We start from the raw sequence: 25,390 nt of genomic DNA on the forward strand, positions 1-25,390 counted from the left end.
GGAAAGACAAAAAGCAGACAGGATTCCCCCACCGCCCGCACTGTTAGCGATTGTTCTTCATTAAACAATAGCAGGTTTCCATTATCCAGGGTAATTCAAGAGAGTGCAGTAACTATTGTCAAATGCTGAAGACGCTGCTGCACAAGTCTGATTTAAAGCAGCTATTTGGGCCTCAATTATTAATGGAATTAGCATGCTGTAAGTCAGCGACAGGCACAGCCTCAGGTAAGAGCACTAAAGGAAATCATATTAGCATGGTATTTCCTCTCCCGGGGACCAGCCTCGGATTCCATTATTCACTTAGCGCTAGAACGTCAATGAAATTAAAATGCTGCCTACAATCCGATTCCAGATCAGAAGGGGCTGGGTATTTCAGAGCTAGCAGAGAGCCCAGAAAGGGTCAGGCAATAGCTGTGTTCACCGCAGCCCCTGTTGGATGTTTTAGAGAGAAAGACATTCTAGTGGGGAATGGAGCCCGGTAGAGAGACACTGTTAACCTTCACTTAAGAAAGCCTCTAATGGTGGGAGCGCTCGACAAAGCCAGATGATGAGATGGCAGCTGTTTTCATGTCCCTCTTCCTCCTTAATCTCTTAGCCTCAGGTAAGTTTATTTGATAAGACTGATGCTGTAACCCATGCCTGCAAACACTGTGTATGATTATATATATACACACACACACACACACGGTATATACTCCCTAACTATACAATTAGATGAGAATATATACTATAGGGGACCATCTTGTGAGAACTCTGACAGCATGTAATGAATAGGTGACCCGATGGTGCTGCTTCCTCTCTGGCTGGTCTAATTTTGTGATATAATTAAGATGAGCAAGATCCTTGCAAGCGTTCATCTGACTAGGAGTCTAGAAAATGCCAGTGATTTCAAGGGGTAAGCTACCAAAGTCTCAGAGATCTATAGCGTGCTAGGACGTGCATGGTACAGATACAGAGAAGTCTCTTGTGATGCATGTAGCAACGACTGTGTACAGTATGTAATGGAGAAAAGAAAGGGTCCAAAAATGTAGAGGGTCAGTACCTTATTTTCTATGTAAAGTTCACCACCAGTTTTTCAGGCTGGGAGGTTTGTATGGGTCTTGTTAAAATTCAGGAGAAACAGACATCTCACTTTTAATGATATTCATTTCACTGAAAAGTCCCCATGGTTTTTTAACTATTTATCATCAGTTTCCCACAGGGTTGAACCAAGCCATTGCTCAAAGCAGCCGCTTCTTTTAGATCTCTTTGTAAATAAGACTGAAGTTTCATTTTGGTTTTAATATTTCTTCTGACAGTTGAATGGGAGACTTTGCTAAGGTTAGCAATCCTGATTGTGCTGGAATCCCACCTCCGTGCAGGGCTGCAAATGGGACACACTTCAGTTTCACTCCATAATGTTTCTGTAATTGGGGTTGGAATGCAGGCCAGTGGTGTCATGTTCATTCATTGCCACAATGGTGACAGGTGGGCGCAGGTCTTAGAACCTTGACTCAAAGCAGGCATCCTACAATTGATCATTTTTAGTGCGGTCATTAACTCCATCGAGTAGAACTGTCCCTATGGAACCTGCAGAGAGATTTTTGCCTTCCGATGTTGTGCAGGTCCCCTTTGAGTTTACAATTTATACACAGTGCATGTCATGTTAGAGAGAGAGAGAGAGAGAGAGGACAACTAATAACTGTCCCTCTGAGGATCTCAAGTCACTTTACAAACGCCCCACGAACTCAGATAACATAGCTGTAAGCATGATGTTGACAGGCAGATGGAGAGATACAAGGCAAGTATCATTAGCTCCATTTTACAATGGGGAAACCGAGGCCCAACAGAGATGAAGTGACTTGCCCAAGGTCACACAGCGAAAGCACGGCAGAGATGAGGCTCAAACCCAGGTGACTCAATGCTCTATGAAGCCAGAAGATAGCTCCTTGCAGTGAGAGGGACTGGCCTGTAGGGTCGAGAGGAGGCAGCGTAGGTTTCAGAATCCATTTACAGTCTGGAAGAATTCTGCGGGACCTGACTTTGCTCTCTCTGTGGCAGGAGAGGGGTTGACTCAGTTTCCTCCCTTCACAGCAGTGGCAGAGATCTACAGAAATTCCTCATGTCGGAGTCTGAGAGTATCAGACTGCGCTTCTCACCAGTGGCACTAGAGTTTTCTTCCTTCCTGATTTTGTCATCAGGGGTCACCTGAAAACCAGTGCAATCTGTGTGGGCAGGGAGGGTGCTTTAGCAACTGTTGTCAGAGTAGGTCTTGTATTTCACGAATTCTTCTGCTCCTTGGCTGTGCAGTATTTTTGTGTTAGTTTGAAGATTTGGCAGTGTCCAAGTGTTTCCAGGGGCTGATCATCAAGACTGTGAAATTATGCAACAAGACCTGTGGCATGCACTGTATTCACTAAATCTTATGAACTCGTGCTGGGTTAATGAAGATGGGGACCGTAATTTCATGGAAATCGCATCCCATTCAGACAGACATTAACATCCACCTACTGTTGTGTGGTCCAGAGAGAGCTAACCTAAGACAGGGCAATGAAACAGGTGTGTGTGTGTGTCATTCCCCAAATTCATATGGTGTGTAAGCACTGCACGCTCACTCATTCCTGATGCGTTCCGTTCTGCAAGGTGCTGAGGACTTTGGGCCAGATTTTAAAAAAGATATTTAGGCCCCCTACACGAATTGAAATTAATGGATTTTGGGCACGTAAGTACCTTTAAAAATCTGCCCCTTTGGCCTGGAAATCAATGAGACTTAAGCATGTGATTTCCTTGATCAGGGCTGTGCACCTTGCAGGAATGTCCTGAGCTCTATGAGAGAGCTCAGCAGCCTCCCGACCCCATCAGCATCTATGCTACATCCATGCTGTATGCAGCATCACATTGAGATTAGCCTCCCCCAGAATATTGTGTGTAACTCCAAGATGTGCTAAAGTGATTTAAATGGAAGTTAGGAGCCTAAATATCTTGTGGATCTGGGCTAAAGAGCATGAGATACACACAGACAACACTGATTAACTAAAGTATCCACAGGTGAAGGGACAAAATAGAAAACAGCTTATTTCCAGCCTGTTTCCGTTCACATCCATCCCCCACTCACCACCCACAATGATACAAAGATGTTCCATTTCCAGGTGACCCTTCCTAATGATCATAAGCAGTGTGAATTATTACATTATATTAATATGCCCTGAGAAGTCACAGGGAAAACCTTTGCTGAGCCATTCTTGATGGATTCTTTCTGTGTCTGTTGAGACAGTGCTGATTTGGGATTGGTCTAATGCTCACGTGAATGTCATCTTAGCTCTCAGAGGAATAATTTAGTGTTAATTAATGGTCACTTACAATGTGGATCTGTCTCTGCCGTAATTACTCTTCCTCTGGCCAATTCACTTTCATAACAAAAGTGAAATTATTTTGCAATTTATGTATCTAAATAAGCACCCAACCTTCTCATTGGGTCTGTTTTCTAAAGATTAAACAGGGGGTGTGAGTCCTGAAGTTGCCTTCTCTGCTTCAAAATGGATAAAAGATCATATTTTTCCACTTGCTGTGTAATTAGACTGTGGAACTCATCGCCACATGATGTCATGGAAGCAAAGAATGTAGTAAGATTCAAAGAGAGATTGGACGATTTGGTGGATAACAAGAATATCCAGAGTTAGAATAATTTATACTAACAATAAAGAGTATTGGATGGGAGATAAAATCTCATACTGCAGGGTTTAATCCAATCTCTAATTATTAGGGATAAGGATGGGACTTTTATGGAGGAAAGATGATCACACATCTACTTAACCCTTACCTTTCTCTGAAGCATCTGGTGCTGGCCACTGTTGGAGACTGGATGCTGGATTAGATGGATGAGTCTAGTCTGGTCTGTCAATTTCTATGCTCCCTCCCAAAGCTGGGCAGCTGATGACAGTATGGCCAGCTGGAAGAACTCAGCCCCTGGGGCTATCTTATTCTCTGGGCTTGTGTAAGAAGCAATATCAGCTCCTGGAGGGAAGGCTCTGTTTCATGTCACTGTCCAGTGCCCCCTCTAGCAAGCACTTGGAAGAGCATGTTAAGGACTGCAAGGAGCTATGTCCAGTCTTCATCAGCTGGACAGAAGTAAAGATAAGCAATGGGAGATTGCACAGGCAGGCCCCCACATTGAAATAGGCTGGACCAGATTCTTACCAGGTGTCAATTGGCATAACCCTGTTGACTGCAATGGAGCTACATCAATTTAAACCAGCTGAGAATCTGGCCCACTGTATCCCAGAACGTATCAGTGAATGCCCTGGTTACATCACAGGTTCTGCTGGCCTGGGGAGAAAGGATCCCAGTTCACAGTAGGTAACATTTAGTGTAACTTTATCTCCAGGGTCTAAATGCTGGTGCTAACTTAACCCAAAAGTGCGGTCCCTCATCAGGCAGCTATGCTCTTTGCATGGACACACTAAAGCCCAGACCCAAAAGGAGATCCTTGTGGTCAATATGCAGCATCTCCACTTGCTGAACCCAAAGGGAACATCCCTTGGACTGCACCACTAGGCACTGTACTGAAAGGGACTCAGGCAGGAGTTGTGCCCTCCTCACCTGAACCAGTAGGAGCTGCAGGGAGTTGGTCTCAGCTGGGAGACCTATCCCCTGGCTGAGCTGGCAGGAACCATGGTGAAGGGGTCTCAGCTGGGATCTTACACGCTGCTCTTATTGAAATTACAGTTTCTGAAAACTGCCCTGAAAGTGGTGCTGGAGGGAGGGCCCTCCTGGGGTGCTGAACAGGCGAGGCTGCTGCTGAGAGCATAGCGAGAGAACGAAATGCTCATTTGGCTTACAGCTCTGATGAGATCGAAGGTGACTATTCCACGACTCACGCCAGGGCACCCACAGCATAGTCTCTAGCATTTTGTTCTCAATGACGTTGATAAATCATCGAAATTGCCGCCTCTGGCGGCTAGTGCAACCACATGCTTCATAAAGGAATGGGTATGAGCAGGCCTGGTGTGCCAGGAAAGGAGATCTCATTTACAGTTTCCTGCTGGATCTCTCATACCTTCAGCCGCTCATCAAAACAGCCATCAAAAGCACTGAGTGCTCAGGGGACTGCATGCGCAGGACACTGCAGATTAGATTTCATTCACGCGCATTGGCAATTTGCTTCAGCCCAATGAGTTGGTGAGGCTGTGCTCCCCGAGGTCTGGCGAAGCTCGTGAGCAAAATATCATTTTGCATTTCAGAGGGAACACTCAGAAATGTGTCACTTCCAATTGCTGGGTTTCATTTCTCCTTTACCTCCACCTGTATTGCTCAGAGGGCCATGGAGTCCTGTTGCAGGACACAAACTGGATTTCCCCCCACCGTTTTTACTATGCAAACAGGGATTTGGGTTTTCTGTTTAGCATATCTGTAAGGGGGTGGTTAAAGAGGTAAGGAAGAAAGATCAGACAATCTCATTAACTTCCAAATCAGAGTGATTTCTGGGTTCACTAAATTCTAGTTCACATGCAGCTTCTTAGTCTAATTCTTGAATGAGATCCACAGAACCTGGAAGGAAATGTCCATTAACAGGAAGCCAGTCTATTACCAAAAAGTAAAAATAAATAAAGTGAACTTAGTGCTGGTGAACAGTATCAGATTGTCATCCTGAGTCTGCCTCTTCAAGCATCCACAGAGCAGGGGCAGCCCAGACAGCCCACACTCTGCCCCATATGCTCCAGAATGGAGCGGAAGGGAGCTCGATGGGAGAGATCAGCTTCTGTCATGGGCCTCTCCCTTCTGGGGCTGCCAACCAGGAGCCGTTCACTGCCTATTGTGAGGACACTATTTTAATGAGGTACGTTTTAGCTGTTCACTGTCTGTTGTGAGGACACTATTTTAATGGGGTACTTTTTGTACACTGGCAACTAAGAGCCACCAATTCATTTCAGAGAGGCCACAAAACAGTTATCAGGTGCTAACAACTTTTGGCAACTAGAAAAGGAGTACTTGTGGCACCTTAGAGACTAACCAATTTATTAGAGCATAAGCTTTCGTGAGCTACAGCTCACTTCCTCAGATGCATATCGTGGAAACTGCAGCAGACTTTATATATACACAGAGAATATGAAACAATACCTCCTCCCACCCCACTGTCCTGCTGGTACCGCAGGACAGTGGGGTGGGAGGAGGTATTGTTTCATATTCTCTGTGTATATATAAAGTCTGCTGCAGTTTCCACGATATGCATCTGAGGAAGTGAGCTGTAGCTCACGAAAGCTTATGCTCTAATAAATTGGTTAGTCTCTAAGGTGCCACAAGTACTCCTTTTCTTTTTGCGAATACAGACTAACACGGCTGTTACTCTGAAACCTGTCATTTTGGCAACTACTAAGCCAAGGCTAGATGCAAACCAACGGCCTAATCGTAAAGTGCTTTGTTACTCCGGTGTTAGTTTCAGGGTAACTGCACCTGTATTTCCTCCCTCTGTGGTCCCTTGAGGGCACTCACTTAAAGGTTTCCAGCTCCCATCTCTCTTGGGCAAAGGCCCACATTTCACTCCCTCCAGACCAGGGTTTTAAGGCTGCACAGCTTCCTACTTCATGCTGTTATATTCCCCAGCAAGTCAGAATGCCTGAAAAGGCCAGCACTGAGCTTTGCTTTTTCTCTAAGGGTTATGATCAGTGTATTGCTAGTAGTTAAAGTTACCACACAGCTCCTTCTAAGCAAGCACATTATTCTTAAGGTAAAAGCATTTCTGAGAAAACCGATTGAAACAACGGAAGCTAAACAGGCAAAAGCAGCTTACCAGAGGTCACCCCCAACTCCAACACAGGGCTCTGGTACGAGTCAGGCCTTCAAAGCCTACAACTGGGTTTTCCCTGTGGTTACAAATTCATCCATCTTAGATCCAGAACCAGAACAAAGACTAGGCAGATAGCCATTTCTTTATATAGCTTGGGCCTTTGATCTTGGCCTTCTGTATCATGTAATCAGCAGACAATGACCCTCTCCTCAGGAGTATCTTGGAAAGGCTGGGTTTTTGCATAACCAGAGCTGGAGAACTTGCATTAACCTCTCCTTAGGGATTTCCTGGGGAATCCATTTAACAGGTATTGTCCCAAAAGGTATTGTTCCATATTTGTCTGGTATATTTTCAATATAGTCTTTTGAATTCCCAGGCCTCATGTCTATCACATCTCCCCCTAGAAAGTTTACATGCCATCCTGGCCCAAAATATCACATCAACTTAATACAAGAAGGTCTTCCAAGCATATTGCAGGAAATTGCTATCTCTGCCACAACTCCATTCCCAACTAATCAGCCCATACAAAAACACCCCCAGCTTCAGCAACAACAACAAGAAGAGCTAACAACTTTTCCTCTTCTACCTGCCAGGTTTAATTACACAAATTCATTTGTTTTGCAGGAAGCTCAACCGCAGATGCTCAAAGGCCCAGAAATTCTACTTTGAATCGTCTGACCAGACACCTTTTACTGAATTACAGCAAGGGAGTGAGACCCGTCAGAAACTGGTCAAAGGCCACTACCATTTACCTTGACCTCTCTGTCCATGCAGTGCTGGATGTGGTAAACAGAATCTCAAGCTCATTTACAACCAGTATCCCACTGTTCATAATACAGTAGAATCTGCTAGCTGGAGACTGGAGTCGAATGGATGACAGTAGCTGTGCGTGATGCTTTTCAGCAGAAGGAGCTGTCTCTGTTTATTGACAAACCATTTTGCTCCTGGTCCTTTTAAATAAGACTCTCTGGAATTTCAAAATGCTAGAAAGAGTTTTTTAAAGTGACCCAGTCAATTTAATTCAGGCTGAGAATAAGTATAAATAATCCTTGACAACTCAGCTCAATGAAGAAATATTTTTTAACAATAGGTTGTTTTGCAAAAGGTTGGACAGATAGACAGACAGACTTTTGTAAATCCTCTATTTTGATCAGTTTCAATCAGTACAGCTTTGAGGGACTGAGGCCTGGGATTTACCAAACAGCCTAAAAGAGTCAGGCATCCACGTTGAATGGGATTTGAGTGCTAACTCCCTTAAGCTACATTGAAAATCGCCGTTTTAAAGCTTCCCTTGCAGTTTTGGAAACTTACATTCAAACAGCTTTGTGTTAAGTTAAGAGAACCAGGAAAGAACATTTTAACAAAGAGCTCAGGGCAGACGGACTACTATGTAACAAACACTGGCCTAAGGGCTTTGATGCTTTTGGAGAAAATCTGGTGTGTTGGGGTATCAGAAAATGATGAACAGATACAGATGGGGGAAGAGTTCAGAAACTTAAGACCCAAGTTACAGGGAATTTGGAAAGAGCTGAAAAGAATGGATAAAATGAGCCCCAGTGTCCAGTGTGTGTTACATATACGAGCACAGTGCCAGTGAGAGAGCAACAGATGCTCTGTGCCTTTTCCCTTAAGGAACCTCAGCTGCCAGACCAGATCAGAGAAGCCCAATGCTTGTCTGTTACCAGGATAGGATGCAAAAGTCACTGAATCACTTGCTTCCATTGGTATTTCAGGGTCTACTGATCTTATCTCATGGGTAGATATTCCATGGGTACCATTAATATCATGGTGGGGATCAAACTCAATATTCACATCATATCACCCCCTGGTGTTTCAGAAGTAGAGCACAGGGGAAATAACTGTTATGGAATGAGTATGGGCTGGTTCATTGGGAATGGAGTTGTTACACATATGGCAATTTCCTGCAATATCCCTAGAAGAAACTTGACTATAAGCAAAGTGAAATTGAGCAATCCAATGACACCGTCCAACTGGAATGAAACACAAGTAGTAAAAGAAACAACAAAAATAGCCAGTGTGATTTAAATTAGACTGATAGAATTCTCTCTTCTTTAACAAGCTAAAAATGTTCTTAATAGCACCGATCGGGGGAAATATTAAAATATGAATTTTAATTTTGGCAGTGTCTGTTTAAGCACAGTCAGAAGCTCTGTGCAATCAAACTGCCTCCTTAGACTACCTGAGCCACTTTGATATTCTGGAAGCTGCTGAAACGTATTTGAGGAGCAGGCAAGTGTATTAATATAGGCAGAGTGTGGGCACAGTATTAATTATATGAAATATGCTACATGAATTAAATAACTACAAGCACTGTAATTTCCTCTTATATTGCAACTATTTAATTCCTTGCTGGTGCATCAAGATTGTATTTCAGAGCATGTAAAGATCCGAAGTTTGGGTGTAGATCAAGGGAGTGAGGCACTCTCATTTTCTAGAGGTGTCTAGCACATCAGAATCTACTTCCTCCTGCCTTGGACCTTCCATCATTCTTGTACAAGGAGAAAATGGGAGAGAGCAGAGTTGGAAAATGTCTTTTTTGTTACAGTAACTAAAAGAAAGAGTCTCTAACACAGCTCTAGCAGGGTTTTGTTTTTATCCATCTTAACTGTAATGAGTCCCTCGTTATCTTTCGTACACAGTAGGAAATGGTGAATTATATTTCACTTTCTGAATTCATCATCTTCACTCCATTATATGCGAGCTAGTGGGGTTTGGGTGCAGTGATTACACCAGACCCGGAGAAGAGCAGTAGTATTTAAGTCAGGGTCTTCTCTGCTTTCTTGGCTATAATGAATGCATGTTCAAAATATCCGTATTCATGCTGTCAGATAAATCTAATCAGAGACTTGGCTCCAGAGCCAATGTCATCAGGAAGCTGTAGGCTTTAAAGGGCTTGATGCAGTAGAGACTTCAGCAGGTGCATGTAGTAATAGACGAACTGTTCAGCAACCATTGTTTTGTGTGAAGAGCTCTCGCCCCATCTTCATCACTGCCTCTGACTTCTACTGTGATCTTTTGCCTCCTGTTTCATGTACATAAAAGACTAGGCTTGTCTGAGAATATCAAGTTATTATGAGTACCTTGGGGAAATCCGAGTAGGGAGATAATCTAGTCAATGGAGAAGAGTTCCAATTTGTTTATATTGAGTTTCGTCCATTCCGAATCCCAGATACCTTTGTATTCCACTCCGCTGACTAGAGCCTCCCAAACAGACGTTCAGGCATCTGTTTCTATAGTCTGCCGAACTGGAGACGATAAATGAGGATGCGTGGGAATGATCTGTATATTTGCTAACCACCAATTTACGTCTAAGTAGTCTCCCTCTGTTAGGAAGACTAATGAATTCCAATTCTCGAAAATATCCTTTGCTTTTAACAAGCAAGATGGAAGGTAGCTGAAAAAGAAAGAGGGAAGAGCCGTGAATAATGCCACGAGAGAACCAATTATGCCAGCCAGCTGGCGTTGAGAAACTTCTTGTCTCCCTTGACAAAAAGATTCAAGTTTTAGCCTCGGCTGTCTTTTCTCCTCCTTGCTCACCCTGGGCCCCTCCAACATTGGGATCTCTGTCGGGGCCAAATGGAGAAGCAAGCAGTCAGTGTAGGATAGCCATCAAACAATGGTGGTGGCACCATCACGGCAGACAGCGAAGGCATGCTCAAGAACTATAAGCATTAGCAGGGGTGATGGAAGGAGTGGACCCACAAAAGGATGGGGTTGTCCAGTTGCTCCCCCATTTTGTGGGCCTATGATCCTACAGTTGATCATTTTGGTTTAAGATGTAATCAAAAAGGATTAATGAGGGTTGAAGGTGCTTTAAATGTTGCTCTCTGCAACAAAATCAATATCTTCAAGTCAAGTCAACTGTGGGAGTGAATCTCTTGTGCTGACTAACCATTAGCGGAGTCCCTCTCTCGTCCAAATCTGAAACTGGCCTGGCATGTATCCTGCATAAGACTATTACTGTGGGTCATAATAGGCAACTCTAACAGGTGAGCCAAACGGCAGCCTGCTCTCCCTAGGCTAAGGTCATCTAACCTGGAATTCACTTTTACAGATCACACATGTTCATAGCATCATAGATGTTCACTGTGTGGGGAAAAAACCTGTTAGATCATTGAATTCATCCTTCTGACAGGCAGAACATAGCCCCCCAGGAGAGGGCATATTGGATATTCAGCCATTACAAAGGAGCTTAGCCAAATGGCCAAACAAAAGTGAGTGTGTCTTATAAATGATTTTTTTCTTTTGCATGCATGCATCAAGTCCTGTCTGGGATGCTGATGCAGCCCCCCGCAGAGGACATCATAGAAACAGGTCATCTGTATTTTGTACATCAAAGGTGTCTGAATAGGGGTCACGCATTTCTTTTCAATGTAACCTTTTGAGCGATGATCCAAAGATTCTGGAAAGCATGTTGCAGTTCCTTTTTCATCTCCAATGATTTCCTAAGTCACTTTTTCCAGGGAAATTAGCTTAATCCGCTTTCAAAATGGCATGGATATACAAATTCCAAGCTCCGGGTCTGCAGCAAACCCAAAGCATTCCTGCTATTCTCTCTCATTCCATCAAGATGGGAGTCACACTTCATTAACAACTACTGTCTTTCTTCCATCTCTTTTGGGAGAAATTTGATCTCCTATATTCCAAAGGAGCCTTCTTTTATCAACTTGAGCTTTTGCTCCATCCCAAGATACTAGTAATCTGAGAAAACCTTTTGCTTCAAAAACTAATAAGGCCTTGATCCTACAAACAATTATGTGTGTGCCCAACTTGACGCATACGAGTAATGAAGCAGCACTGCTCACATTCCTAAACTTAAGCACGTATTGAGGTGTCTCTGGATTCTACCACAGCACAAATAATAGAGCCAGAGAGGAAAAAGAAAATATGCTGAATCATTACAAAGACAGGGAATTTCTACATGTCATAAAAAATACACCTAGCTTGAGGTCACATTTCTGTTTTATGAGCAGGAAAATCCATCCACACAAAGATTTAACCCAATTGGCTGCCTGTAGCAGCTGAGACAACACTCTTTGAAAAATTATGAATATCCTGATTACAAATACAAGCTCAGACTCATATTTTTAGCCCTGGATTTGCTGAGAATATGGTACTATGCTTAGCAGCCTGATTAATGTCACAGTAACTAATTAGGGCACAAGAGAGAGACAGATGATTCATTTAAAGCGTCAAGTGCAGCCAAAGCACTGTTTTATCAAAGATAATTTACTGTCGTGAGGATTGCACAGACACAGACGAACAACAAACGGGAGCCGGAGACAGGTATGAAGTGAGGTGATGGCCAAACCAACCTCAGGATCCTTCTCTATGGCCTGGTTTTATCAGAGAGAAATGTAAAGGGATGCAATCAAATTGAAATCTAGTCAGTTTCCAAAAAAATGAGTTGAAAGTCTTCCATGAGCTCCCCCTGGCAGGCTTGGTGATTTTACAATCACAATTTCTCTTATTTCTTTAGCTCTTCACGCAACAAAAATAATATGAAGAAGTCACAGGAGCACAACTGAGTCCAAAAGAAAGTGGTTTACTAAATATACACAAACTTGTATACACAGGGCTGGTTTTGATGGCTTCTAAGCACCACACTGAGCACCACTGGAGGGCTCACAAGCTATTTAAAGCGATATTATCCTATTCTTACACACCATATTTTCCCATTTCATAAATGTTCTTCTATCCCATGATACTGCATGGAAGCCCCATGCAAAGCACAGGAGAAGCTCACTAACTCAGGTCCCATTCTTGCAAACAGCTGTTACCAGGCACATCACTTACAACAGTGAGTAATCCTGTAAAAGCCAATGGGACTATCCCTTGTTGCAGACATTACAGCTGGGAGCAGGTGATTGCACAATCTACCTGATTATAGAGGGGAAAATTTGAAATTGATGATATACAAAGAGTGGGAGAGATTTTCAAAAACACCTAATGGATTACGGTGCAAAACCCCAATGACTCTCAATGGGCAAAATGTACAAAACACCACACTAAAGAAATAATGAATAATACTTATCTAATTTCTTTTATCTAGAGCAACCTTAGATGTTATGTATAACACCAATGGGTACAGCAGAGCCTACCCGTTCTGAGAGCAGTGTAATTTTTAAGTTGTCAGGTCTCTTTATGATTCATTGCGTCAGTTGTATAACTTGTTAAACATTTGATTTTATTTTTCCCCTTACAGGATACACAGAATCAAAAGCTAACAACAAGCATTTGGTTTCGGCAGGTAAATTAATATTTTCTTCCCTAACTACATGTGATGGTGAAGCAGAGAGAGAACTTAATTGCTCTGTAGCATTTATTATACATTACTTTAGGTTGTTTGCTTTCTGACTCAGTTAATATTGTAATGATCAGTTTAGAGTGCACCTCAACCAATACATAGTGCTGTGTCTTAGTGCTAAATGTCATCTTGTTGTTGTACCTGTCTGGGTGGGTTTAAGGGAAAGAAGTTTTGAATCTTGCATATGTGTGTTGGAGTTGATACTTTTAGTGTCCTAGTAACACCTTTGATTTCTATAAGCAAGTATTCCAATATCCTAAACACACACACACACACACACACTCCCTAAGCCAGCCATCAGAGATTCCCCAGTGTCCTGAACATAACTGAAAAAAATCATTCATAATGAATAATGCGTTAAGTTTAGCTTCTTCCCTTTGTGGAATATCTGATTGTGATCTTCTCAAAATGTATGCCTTTGATATTATTCGACAACATCTTGGGGGATATCTTCCAGGGGCCAGGGCACATTCACCTGCAGTGGGGTCTATCTCCCACACCAATTCCCTTCTTTCCTTCCCATGTGGAACTGAAAAAAAAACAAACAGTCAGGTTTTTTAAAAGGGTTCTCCACCATCCTCAAAAGCATCAGATAGGGTAGATGAACAAAGCATACACATGTGGTGCTGCTCGAAACATTTCAAAAGGTCAATTAGCATTTTTTTAATTTTAAATTTTGACCCAAAACCAAAATGAAAAAAAAAATGGAAAAAAATGTCCTTTTCACATTTCAACCCACTCTGGACGCAGGCAAGTCTCAGAGACTGCACACTCAGAAACGTATATTCTGAGCCAGCCTGGCTAAGGTGAATGGGGATGGTGGAGCTGAAGAGGACTGCCTGTGTCAGCACCGATTGTATAGACTCCTGGTGACAGGTAAAGCCACTGTGTTCTGATGAGAATTCCACTTTACACACCTGTAAAAATCTATCCTGTAGGAAGCAGACTGGGAGTCACTGCTAGTCTGAGCTGCACTTTCTTGGCCATTAGCACAGGGGACCAAGCAATTATCACATTCCCAATGCAGGGATATTTTCTGTACCTACCATCCCTAAATTCTGAAGTCAATGGTTCAAACGCACCGTGACACCTCAGTTAACCTGCCCTGCCAAGTCGCAATATGAGAAGCTAGCCGGGCAGTCACGCTCTCCGTCTCCCTCCCACAGATCTGGAAGGATGAGTTTCTCACCTGGAATTCCAGCCTCTATGATGGGATCAGCGAAATTTCTCTGCCACTCAGCACCATCTGGTCTCCAGATATTGTCATCAACGAGTTGTGAGTTTGGAGTCGGCCGGAGTTTTACTGCACACCAGTAGGTTGGGGTGGGTTTGGGGTTTCTTTTTGGCTGATCAGTGCAAGCTCTGCCTCTGCCCACAGCAAGAACAAAAGGCTCCATCGGGGTGGGGGGGGGGAATCTTGTTTCTAACAGCTCTGGACTCGCTGTTTGAAGGGGATGGATTAACAGTCTGAGTCTCAGGTGTGAGACACTTAGCTTCTGTGGAGCAAGAGATTCCAAACACAGCAGGGTCAGCCTCGCACTTCATCCTTCTGAGCCTCGTAAATTGAGTGCCACAGGCATTGTCTGTCTGATACTGAACCTGGTCCCCACAACTGCAGTGCCCGAGCACCTCACCATCTTAACGGCTTCATCCTCACAGTACCTGTGGGAGCTAGGCAGGGTGCTGCTTTTATGTCCATTCTACAGATGGAGAACTGAGGGGCAGAGAGAGGTCACACAGTGACCTTCCGGAGGTCACACAGTGAAAGCAGGGAATTGAACCTAGGGTCTACTAAGTCCCAGGATTATGCCCTGGCCACTGGACCATCCTTATACCTGTAGTGTCACATGAGAGCTCATTAAAAAAACCTCACTGCCTGTATACTGCGTTACGAAGTCGTCGGGTCTCTCTCCCCCACCCTCCCTGTGCAACAAACCCTCCTGTTCTGTACAGCGTGGACGTCAGTAAGTCTCCCGATCTCCCCTACGTTTACGTGAATGCTGCTGGGAAGATCAAGAACCACAAGCCCATGCAGGTGGTGTCCGCGTGCAGTTTGGAGGCATACGCCTTTCCCTTTGACACCCAGAACTGCAGCCTGACCTTCAGCAGCATCCTGCACACAGGTGGGCAGGACAGGACTCAGCCTAGGAAATGCACATATGCAACGTCCAGCTCCCACAGACAAGACTTGCCAGCCCACCAAAGACAGTGAGGTTTATTTTCTTGGGATGCACAGCTGGGGAGTGTGAAGAGGAACGTGACTGGCACGTGTTGTAGGACCTAGCTCAGCACTTCCCAGGGTAGGTGCCCCGCTGAGTGCTCCCTTTGGAACACAGTGCTGATCTGGTGGCAGCATCAATGCCAGGCATTTCGTAAGTCAGCAGGCAAGCTCTATCGCTGCAAGGTAGCCAGCTCTGTCTCATGCTGGACGTTGTAAGTCTGACTCTGCCTTTACCCTGGCTGCCCTAGAGATCACCCAGGCGGAAAAGTGACCAACTGCATCTGCAATGGCCACAAGCAAGATCCCACGGCACGGTGGGAACGGGTGTCCTAGGGCTCCAGTCAGTTCAGGCAGTGTCCATTCTGCAGAGAGGAGCAGTTCAGTCCCTGAGCTGATGGGGCTCATATAGTTTCCAGGGACCATACAGAAGGCCAGTGAAGCTCCTTTCCCAGCCCTGTGGCCACTGGCAGCTTGTGGAGGAAATGGGGGGAGACCATCCCACGTTCACAGGTCCCTCCCTTCCCCGAAGTCCCAGCCCTTTGTTTGTGTCATTCTCAGTGGAGGACGTGGACCTCACCTTCTGGAGAAGCCGTGAGGACATTAAGAATGACAAGATGTTGTTCCTGAATGATGGTGAGTGGGAGCTGCTCTCCGTGCCCTCACATCCCCGGGTCCTGCACATGGAGACCGGACGCTTTGCCCAGATTCAGTTTAACGTAGGTATCAAATATTTCTCCTTTACCTCTAATCTGCGGACATCTTTCCGTTTGGCACCTTCCCTCCTTTTCTTCTCTTCCTCTCAGTGATTTGTGCTGGGCTTCAGAGTCTTTGAATCCATCATGAGAACAGGGGCTCTGCTGTGCTTCACGTTCTCACTCACACATGTGACACAGTGCAATTCCTAGCTACCGATGGGTTGTGGTCCACTGGGAAGTGGGCAGCTACAACATGGAGGACGAGCCAAGATGAGGGTGTAGCGAGAGAGAAAGCAGGTTATTCTGTAAAATGCCCCAGTACCAGCACTGAGGATGAGGTAGACAAGAGAGGCACAACCAGCTGGATGCTGGGAACATCCCTGGTTAGATACCACATGGTCCAACCCAAGAGGCAGGGCTCACTCTCTCTCTCTCCGTGGGCTCTTGGAGATCAACTTCCAAAGCGAGTCAGCATTAGCATTTGCCCAGGCTCCCCATCTATCGGGCAGCGTGGGGAGAACTCCAAGACAGAAAAGTTACAGGTGCAGCCTGAAAATAGGTGCTCACACCTGGTCCTCAAACACCCCAGAGAAGAGAAAGTGAAATGTAGACCAATGCTGAGGTACGGCAGCTCTGAGCTAGCACCTGATCCCAGTACAGTGATGGATACCATACAGTGACCTCGTGCCAGGATCCCCAGACAAGGTGGCATAGGTCTGAGTGGAATTGAGCACATAGTCCAAGTTCACATGCTTTTGAATGGGCTGAAAAATCTTTTTATTGACTTATCATCATCTTTATTGTTATTGTGGTGTGAAAAATGTTTCTCTGGGTTCCGGACCTTGACTATACCGTGACTAAGAAATTTGGACCTTGACAAAGAATAATTGACTACTCCAGTCTAGAGGGTCAAGGCCAGAAGCAGCACTCTGTACCATGTCACGCCACAGAGTCTGGTCAGAGTCAAGGCCAATGAACCATACTGGGTCAGGGCCAACAGGCCAGCCAAAGTAGGGTTGGCAGGGTGCAAAGTTAGGAGCAGAACACAGGAGGCCAGGAACCAGGACCAGGAGCAGGGCTGGAATCAGGAACTAGGTACAAGCCATGGTATCAGGACTGCACAGCAAGGTCTGTTTGCTGCAGTGAGCCAGAGATCAGCCTAAACTCCACAGACAGACTCCAGGTGATTCCCCAGTCCCTTAAACACACTATTCAGTAGACTCCTCCAGCCAGGACCTCTGTGGGTGGGAATGCCTGGGGTGCTTGAACCTGTAGAGTGCATAGGCTTCTGTTCCCTGCTTTGCCAGAGCTGTTGAGTGGCCATGTGAACACAGCAGCCACGCAGGAGGCAGGAGACCCTGCTTCCAAGCCTGCAGATCATCACGCCTACACACATGGACTTCGGGCTCCAGATGCTAAGGCAGTAACTGTGTAGTACAGGATAGAGCATCCAGTGCAGACACTGAACAGGGCTGCTGCAGGTGCTCTGCCCCAGACATCCCTCTGTCACACCAGCATGGACACTTGCATCACTCATGAAATCGTCTGACAGCAGGACCTACGTTCCAAGCAGCAGCCCTGAGGAGACAGCCTGTGGCTCCCGTCTCCTCGCTGGAGGAGGCTGGAATGCAGAGGGGAAGCAGCTAATTTGTCCACACCACTTGCTGGAGGACGAAAATGTGTTTTTGTTTTGATGAGCTTCTTGACTAAGAGTTAAACACCTCATTAATTTTAAAGATAGCAGCCTGCGAACATTATTAATGCCAGAGCGAATAATGAAGAGCATTTAAAGGGAAAAACACGAAGAGAAGCAACTGCAGGGTGGGCTGCAGATCTGGCACTCAGCTGAAACACACACCCATTGGGTGGAAGCAGCAAACACCACTCAGGGCTTCGAGAACCCCGAAGCCTCTCAGAAACTTTTCAGACCTCCTGGGCCCCAGGCTGGACAGCTCACCAACTGCTGCCCAGCCCTTCCCAGTTTCCCAGCAGGTCCCTCTTGCTAAGCAGCACAAGCTCAGCCTCTCTCCCTGCCTTTCATACACCAGGGGGAACGCAGAGGCAAAGCATGAACCTGGCAGTTAATCAGTCCTTGTACAAAGGATCCTGCTAATGGTGACTGAGTTTAGGGCCAAGGTTTGGGCTGGAGGATATTTTAGCTGACTTCAGTGGAGTCGCTTGCAATTTACCCAAGTGTCTCCGAGAGGAGAATCAGGGCCAGTATGGCTGACCTTAATGCACTCACAGAACCCCCTTACCCGACTGGTCAGTGTCTTGGAAGTGTCAGGGAACACCCCAGACTGTCCTAGGAACTACGAAAGGGACAGTTTTTCTTGTAAAAAATTATTTTTGACAGAAAGTGGCTTTTTCAAACTTTTAGTTGAAATGTTCCATGTTTTCTATTTATATTTTCCAGGTTTTCATAAATGTTCCATTTTCAGGAACAAGAGTTCAGTTTTTAAATTCAAATTCCAAAGCATTTCAGTATCGGGTTCCAAGTTTTTGTTGAAAAACTGAAAATGTTCCCTGGGGAATTTAACTTTTTTTTTATATTTATATTCCTGCAAAACATCATGAGCGTCTTCCCTCCAATGCCCCTTGTCCTGTACCTGGCACCGTGGGGGAGCAGGCAGCGTTGCCTTGAGCAGCAGCAGCCTATCCGGTGGCTCCGACTCTCGCACTGGTGCTGAGACCCTGGGGTGTGGTTTGCCCTGGGAAAATCCAGCGTCTGTCCTGACGGGGTGAATGTTACTTTGTGTTAGTGCAGAGCCATCTGTTCTTAAGTTATCTAATTACTTGTATAGCCCCTGTAGGTAAGTAGTCCCCACCACAGCAGCCCACTTTCTGCCTCTGTACCTACAGTACAGACTCACTGCTGCCCTGTTCCGTCCCAGCAAACCCGTCGCCTTGGCACTTGCCCCAGGAACATGCCAGGTATGTCTCAAGGCTCAGGCAATGTTTGGAAGCCAGGGCTGCTTTCAGCAGGTGGACCTCACATGAAGACAATTGTCATGACAAGGATGTCAGTTCTGAGCCCGGGACCCCTTCCAGTAGCCACAGCAGGACACATTCCTCTGAGCCTGGGCTACAGCAGAAACAAACACTGGGGACAACAGGAAACCTAGAGAGTGACTGAGATTCAGGGGTATGCCCTAGGAATCTGGGGATTGAGGGGAAAGACTGCACTGGCAGGTGGGGTCACCCTGGGTATTGCCCTCTCATTCCCCAAGATGGGAGATGTGCCCAGTGCACTCACACAGGAGTCCACTGGGCATTGACCCTGGGCACTGAGTAGGTCTCCTCTGAAAACAGCACAAGTCAGCCCTGCGCCACCTGACCAGCTTTCCAGCCAGAGTCACCTTTGACTCCTTACTGCCCAGGTAGCCCAGGTGAGAGGAGAACATTGCAACTTTCCCATCTGCAAGAGAAATCACAGCACTTATGTCTGAGGTGGGGGGAGAGAATGTAGCAAACTTAGCGGCAAGCTGTGTCTGGGTGTCAAACTCCGTCTGTGCCATAAAGACAGTCATGCAAAATTAAGTGCTGGTGGGGTCTGCTATCAAGGAGACAATTCATGCCTAACCTTGGGTAATATTCCATCTCCGATGTGCGGCTGATGTACATGCTCGGAATGAGATTGATCTCCTTCATTAACATCAATGGGCTGCAAATACCTTTGTGTACTTATTATTACCTGGCTTTAATGGATAATGAAATTGTGGCATAATATTGCTAACACCTGAAGGGTGTCTAATGGAGAACATGACTGAAACTAAAGTGCTTCCCTCCCTTTGCTGGAGAATTTAAAGGCATCAACTTCTTAGCCTATTAGGGAGGATGGGATTTGGCTGGTGTAAAATCTGCAAAGAGTGACTCCTAGCAGAGGCCAGCTCAGCACAGTTCCTACTCGCCTAGCCAGGAGGAGGTAACCCCCAGCTGACTCCTGGTGGCTCAGTGAGAAGAACTGGGGTCTATGCACCTCTCGGCTCCTGCTCTGAGCCTTGGCTCAGGTAACACACAGAATGCAGCCACAGCACATGCCACGTCTGACTGGGGGCTCCACTGACTAGCTAAGTCTGCCCTGGTATCTGGCTACCAGATCCAGGGCAGTGAACTCAGTAGAAGTTTGTTGTATTGTGCTGTGGGTGAACCGGGTGCAGGACCCCAGCCAATTACAGATGCTTCTCTCATGGAACTCATGCAACACTCCCCCTTTCTCTTTGACCCTGCCAGGAAGGGTGAGATCCAGACTGGGACCTCCACGTGGCAACATAACACACTGGGCCAATGCTTTGCTCTTCAAGAGCACCATGCTGAGGAGCATGGTACTGATGGCCAAATAGAGACATCCGAGATGCAATTAGATCAGTACTGCTCAACGCACTCAGACTCTCAGAAGCAGAGAGGAGGAGGCTACCTAGGCTTAATTTCCTCCCTCGTGATTTTCATTCTGACACCCTGAGTGGAAACGATTCCCACTAAAACTGTTCTCTGCCTTGCAACAGTTTTTTAGTGGGAATAGTTTTCTCATCACATGCTTTGACACCCGGGGGTTTTGATTTAAAAGTTTCAGGTTCCTTCAGATCCATTATGGCAATGGCAAGACTTAAACCAAACCCAACAAGTTGGGTTAAACTGTGCATTGCAGATAGATTTGGAAAAGTTCACTGGACCCAGAACTTACCACTCCACCACCTAGAAATTTCATGAAGGACCCAGTTACAAACCTGTGAACCGGAGTCTCAAAAATATCATGCCCAGTGAGAGAGAGAGTAAAATGTTTGGCTTCAAGTTTTCATTAAAGGTTTGCATGGCCCTAAAAACTGTTGCATGAAATACAGATGATTGTGTTTCCCCATTTGAAGCCCAAACTAGATGAATTCTCTTGGCTACAGGTTTTGCAGCAGGAAGGTTTGCATAGATGTCACCAAGATGAATGGCAGGGAGGCAGTGGGCGGGTTTGTCTCATTACTTGGATCACAAATACAGCAAAAGCAACCACTCTTGGTGTTTGGGGATTTCAGCTTCTGTCTGAATCTGCAAAGCCCAGAGGCAAAGGGATCATGTGGAGAGATATATGAATAAGAGGTTGCCAACTTCAAAAATGTTCCAGGTTTGCGGGGAGAAAATTCAAGCTGGTTGTGAATTCACAAACGTTTTGGCCACATCTGTCTCTGGCCAAGGTAACAATCCCTTGCCCTGGCCCACTCTGCACCAGTTAGGTGAGTGGCATGGAGGAGCCCCCACATCTCTCAGTGCTCTTACTCGACAGGTCTCTGCATCTTAAAAGATGCTAAAAATTCCAAGCTCCATTGTTTTCAGGTCACACTTAGAATTGGCTCTGACTTCTCTTCTCCACCCCAGGTTGTTATCCGAAGACGCCCCCTGCTATATGTGGTCAGTTTGCTGATCCCCAGCCTATTCCTGATGGTCATTGATCTGGCCAGCTTCTACCTGCCACCCAACTGTGGCACCAGGATAACCTTCAAGACCAGCGTGCTGGTTGGCTATACTGTCTTCAAAGTCAACATGTCAGACAAGCTGCTGGGCACTGCGGTCAGCACTCCCCTCATTGGTGAGCTGGGTTTGGCCAGTGCATCTTGGACAGGCTGGGCTGTTATGGCAGGGACTCTATTCTAAGGGAGCATGTAAATCTGCAAACACTAGAGGCCAGAGATGGTGAAGACCCATGAGTTTATCCTAGCTATCCCAGATCCATTCTCCAGACTAGCTTTAAAATGGGCAGACTTGGGCAGTAATGGTACATCTGCCTTGGAGAGAAAGTTCCATGGTCTAATCATTCTCATTTCAGGGAAATGTTTACTGACGTCCGTCCAGCTCTCCCTGATGACTAGGTGTCTTACTCTGACCAGGTGGGGCCTCTCTTGGGCAGCCAGTCATTGGTGCCAGTACTATTCTTCTTTAAAGCACCTGTTGCTAACCCTGATTTGATGTTTGCATCCTCGGGCAAACGAACCTCTGGGAAAAGAACTACAGTGCCGCTGACACCCTGCGTGCACTGCAAACCCTCCTGGCATCACCCAAACAATCATCTTGCATCGCTCGGCTAGATGCTCAGCAGCATGGTTGTGTCAGATTTTCAGCCCAGAGTGGACTGGATTTGTATTTTTCAACCACTGTGCTAGCTGAAACCAGGTTTATGTAGGGTAGTAATTTAACACAATGGATGCAAACTTTGCATGGCTGCGGTAAGAGGGTTTGAAAATGGTTTGAAAACACTGCAAAGCCCCAGTGTGGGCAGAGCCTTAGGATATGTCTGCACTGTAACCAGGAGCTGTGATTGTAACATGTGTAGACGTACCTAAGCCAGCTTTCATCTAGCAGTGAAGAAGTTGTGACAGCATAGGCTAGCCCCACACACCCAGGACCCTAGGTACATGCTTGAGTGGCTAGCCCATGTTGCCACCGTGGTTTCCTTACTGTTGCTACTCAAGTTATCTTTGCCCTAGCTAAATCAAACCTAACTTGGGTATGTCTACATGCTCTGCAGTCACTCCCCATGACTGCAGTGTAGACACATCCTGGGAGACTATTTCAGCCATTGCAGTTTGGCGTCCTGGTTGCCTGTCCCACTCAGTAATGTTCTTTTCTCTTCCCTCATTGCCTCAGGGGTGTTCTTCACGGTTTGCATGGCCCTCTTGGTTCTCAGCCTGTCCAAGTCTATCCTGCTAGTAAAGTTCCTTCATCTGGGGGAAGACCTTGTGCGGAAAAGACTCTTCTCCTGCTGCTGGGTAGGCAGTGCCTTAGACAGAGGAAGCCCCGGTGAGAGATCCCAGGCTCCCAGGCTGCAAGCAGCTCGTGACATTGCAGGTACATGCAAAGCTGGGTTTTCAGCACACCTTGTGTACATACAGCCCCCTGAACTGCTACCTCGCTGAACATGCTTTGCTGTCATTGCAGGTCTCTTGTTGCATGGGGAAGAGGAGGAAGGGAAAGGAGAGGGGCCTTGGAAGGTGACGAGCGCCCAGAAGGCCCCAATGGAGAAGATCCTGGCAGAGCTCCTCCTGATTAGCTCCCATCTTCGCGCACTAGACTGGGCCGGCAGACTAGAAGTCAACTGGCTCACGCTGTCCTACAGGCTGGATAGACTGCTGTTCTGGGTGTATGTCCTGATCCTGGGGGTGTATGCAGTCACACTCTGCTCCCTGTGGGTAGTCTGGAGCTCCCAGTAATGGTAGTAGGGGAATGGCAAAGTTAACATCAGCAATGCAGATACAGTCAATGCTGGTGGGGACTGGCTGGGCTCACGGGGGTAGGGAATGGGCTACTGAGTGTCCGTCTCTTGGGCTCCATATCCAGGTCACAGGGACTAGCTGGGGATGGGAGGACAAGACTTTTCACCTGTAGGGCATCATTTCCAATCTAGAGCAGGTTGTTAAGGGCCTAAAATCTTTACCCTCTGCCAAAGATCATGTGGCCCATTGCAACCGAACCCCCTCACCTTCCAGCTCATACTCCAGGGGGCCTTCCCCGCTCTGTGGATCTCCAGAGCGCTTGGTCTCCAGGATCTTCTATCTGGCACCCTCCCTCCAGAACTAAATTCTTGCTGAAACAAAAACAGAAACCCTGTAAAGAGCCTTTACCTGCAGCTGTCTCTCGTCGCTCGTTACCGCTGCGCTAGTGCTTAGCTCCAATTGCCCATGAAATGCTTCCACTGCTATTAAGGAAATGAAGAACATCAGACAGGTTTTGAACCACTCCCACCCAACCCCTTCCACCAGTGGGAACAACCTCTCTGTCTTGAACTCCCCTAATTTCAGCTGGGAGGCGCTTCCCCAGAGCGTGCGCTCAGACGCCTGTGGAGTTCTCTGCTCCCAGCAGCTGGCCGAGGCATTCCAGCTTCGCAATCCAGCGAGAGGGCAGGTGGGGTGCACCCAGAGTGAATTCCCACCCATGCCTAGAACTGCAGGTACTTCCCAGTCCTTTCTGCGCCACGGGACCTCTGCTTGCCCGCAGCTCCTAGGCACAGATTTGGCAAAACACATCAAGACATGCTTAGTACTAAGTACATGCTCAAGTCCATCCATAGTCAGCTAAGATCTTAAGCACATTCACTGTTGCCATCAGTGGTCAGAGCAAGGGGAACTGGGAGTCCGGACTCCTGGGTTCTATTTCCAGTTCTACCATTGAGCGGCCTCAGGCAAGTCACTTAAACCTCTCTATTGCATGCTTTATTGCTCTGTTAGATGGAGCCAAAATCTACCTGCTTCCAAGGAGTTAGCTGCGAGACTGGGGAGTGTTTGCAATGCAGCTGGGGCTCCCCAGATGAAATGCATTACAGGAGGACCAAGCACCCTTGCAAAGGCGGATTCAGCCCACAGTGCTCGACCTTTCCCAGAACCCTACACACAACCAGTCTGCCCTGTTGCTGGCCTCTGATGCTGAGTTACCGTCTCAACGTACAGTGCAGATATTATAGCATTTTATCCAGTACAAACAATACTCTGGCTGGGTCGTAATAAGCCATTCCTCCACGGCATTAGTTCAGTGTCTGCTTTCCCTCCTCTGACCCAGGCAGGTCCATTTCAATTAGTGGAAACATTTCACCTCTCCACATCCCCATTCAGTGCTGGTGGTTAAAGAGCTTCAAATGCTAACAAAATGACATTGCAAAAGTTGTTCCATTTAAAGTGGAGTTTTCCCCACTTCTGCAAATATCACTGTGCCAGGAGCTGGCGGGGCAATCATTTATCAGACAGCTATTCAAAGGAGATTAAACAGAAGTCAATGTGGAGGAGACACCCTCTTATGCCAAAGCCAGGTTTGTGTGCATTACACTGAGCGCCACTTCAGAGCGCTGCTATTTATTTATTTTTAAACAGTAACACACTTATAACTGTCCCCTCCAGGCAGTTAGGCTTGAATAAAGACTGGGAGTGGATGTGTCATTACACAAAGTAAAACTATTTCCCCATGTTTATTCCCCCCCCCACTGTTCCTCACATATTCTTGTCAACTGCTGGAAATGGCCCCCCTTGATCATCACTATTTTCCCCATGTTCCCTCCCCCCCCCCCGCTCTCCTGCTGGTAATAGCTCACCTTACGTGATCACTCTCATTACAGTGTGTATGGTAACACCTGTTGTTTCAAGTTCTCCGTGTATATAAATCTCCCCACTGTATTTTCCACTGCATGCATCCGATGAAGTGAGCTGTAGCTCACGAAAGCTTATGCTCAAATAAATGTGTTAGTCTCTAAGGTGCCACAAGTCCTCCTCGTTCTTTTTGCGGATACAGACTAACACGGCTGCTACTCTGACACCTGTCCCCTCCAGGCAGCCCAGAACTTTGTGCTGCTGCCAGAGTGGTGAAACCCCTGCATCTTCCCTCCCATGGCGACGCTGGTTATTTATTGCCCCTGT

The 25,390-nt window shown here is 46.3% G+C and overlaps 1 protein-coding gene across 1 annotated transcript; it reads left to right on the forward strand.

The window, feature by feature from the left end:
- The first annotated feature begins 396 nt into the window (after positions 1 to 396).
- On the forward strand, positions 397 to 25,214 carry HTR3B (5-hydroxytryptamine receptor 3B). The gene is made up of 9 exons (XM_084612020.1): positions 397 to 601; positions 7,388 to 7,548; positions 12,990 to 13,034; positions 14,258 to 14,367; positions 15,045 to 15,214; positions 15,871 to 16,028; positions 21,372 to 21,582; positions 22,638 to 22,838; positions 22,929 to 25,214. The coding sequence occupies exons 1-9, from the start codon at positions 553 to 555 to the stop codon at positions 23,198 to 23,200; spliced, it is 1,377 nt and encodes a 458-aa protein (XP_084468146.1). The 5' UTR covers positions 397 to 552; the 3' UTR covers positions 23,201 to 25,214.
- The last annotated feature ends 176 nt before the right edge of the window (positions 25,215 to 25,390 follow it).

This window comes from Lepidochelys olivacea (genome assembly GCF_965140295.1).
Source record: "Lepidochelys olivacea isolate rLepOli2 genome assembly, chromosome: 22".
Classification (NCBI taxonomy): domain Eukaryota; kingdom Metazoa; phylum Chordata; order Testudines; family Cheloniidae; genus Lepidochelys; species Lepidochelys olivacea.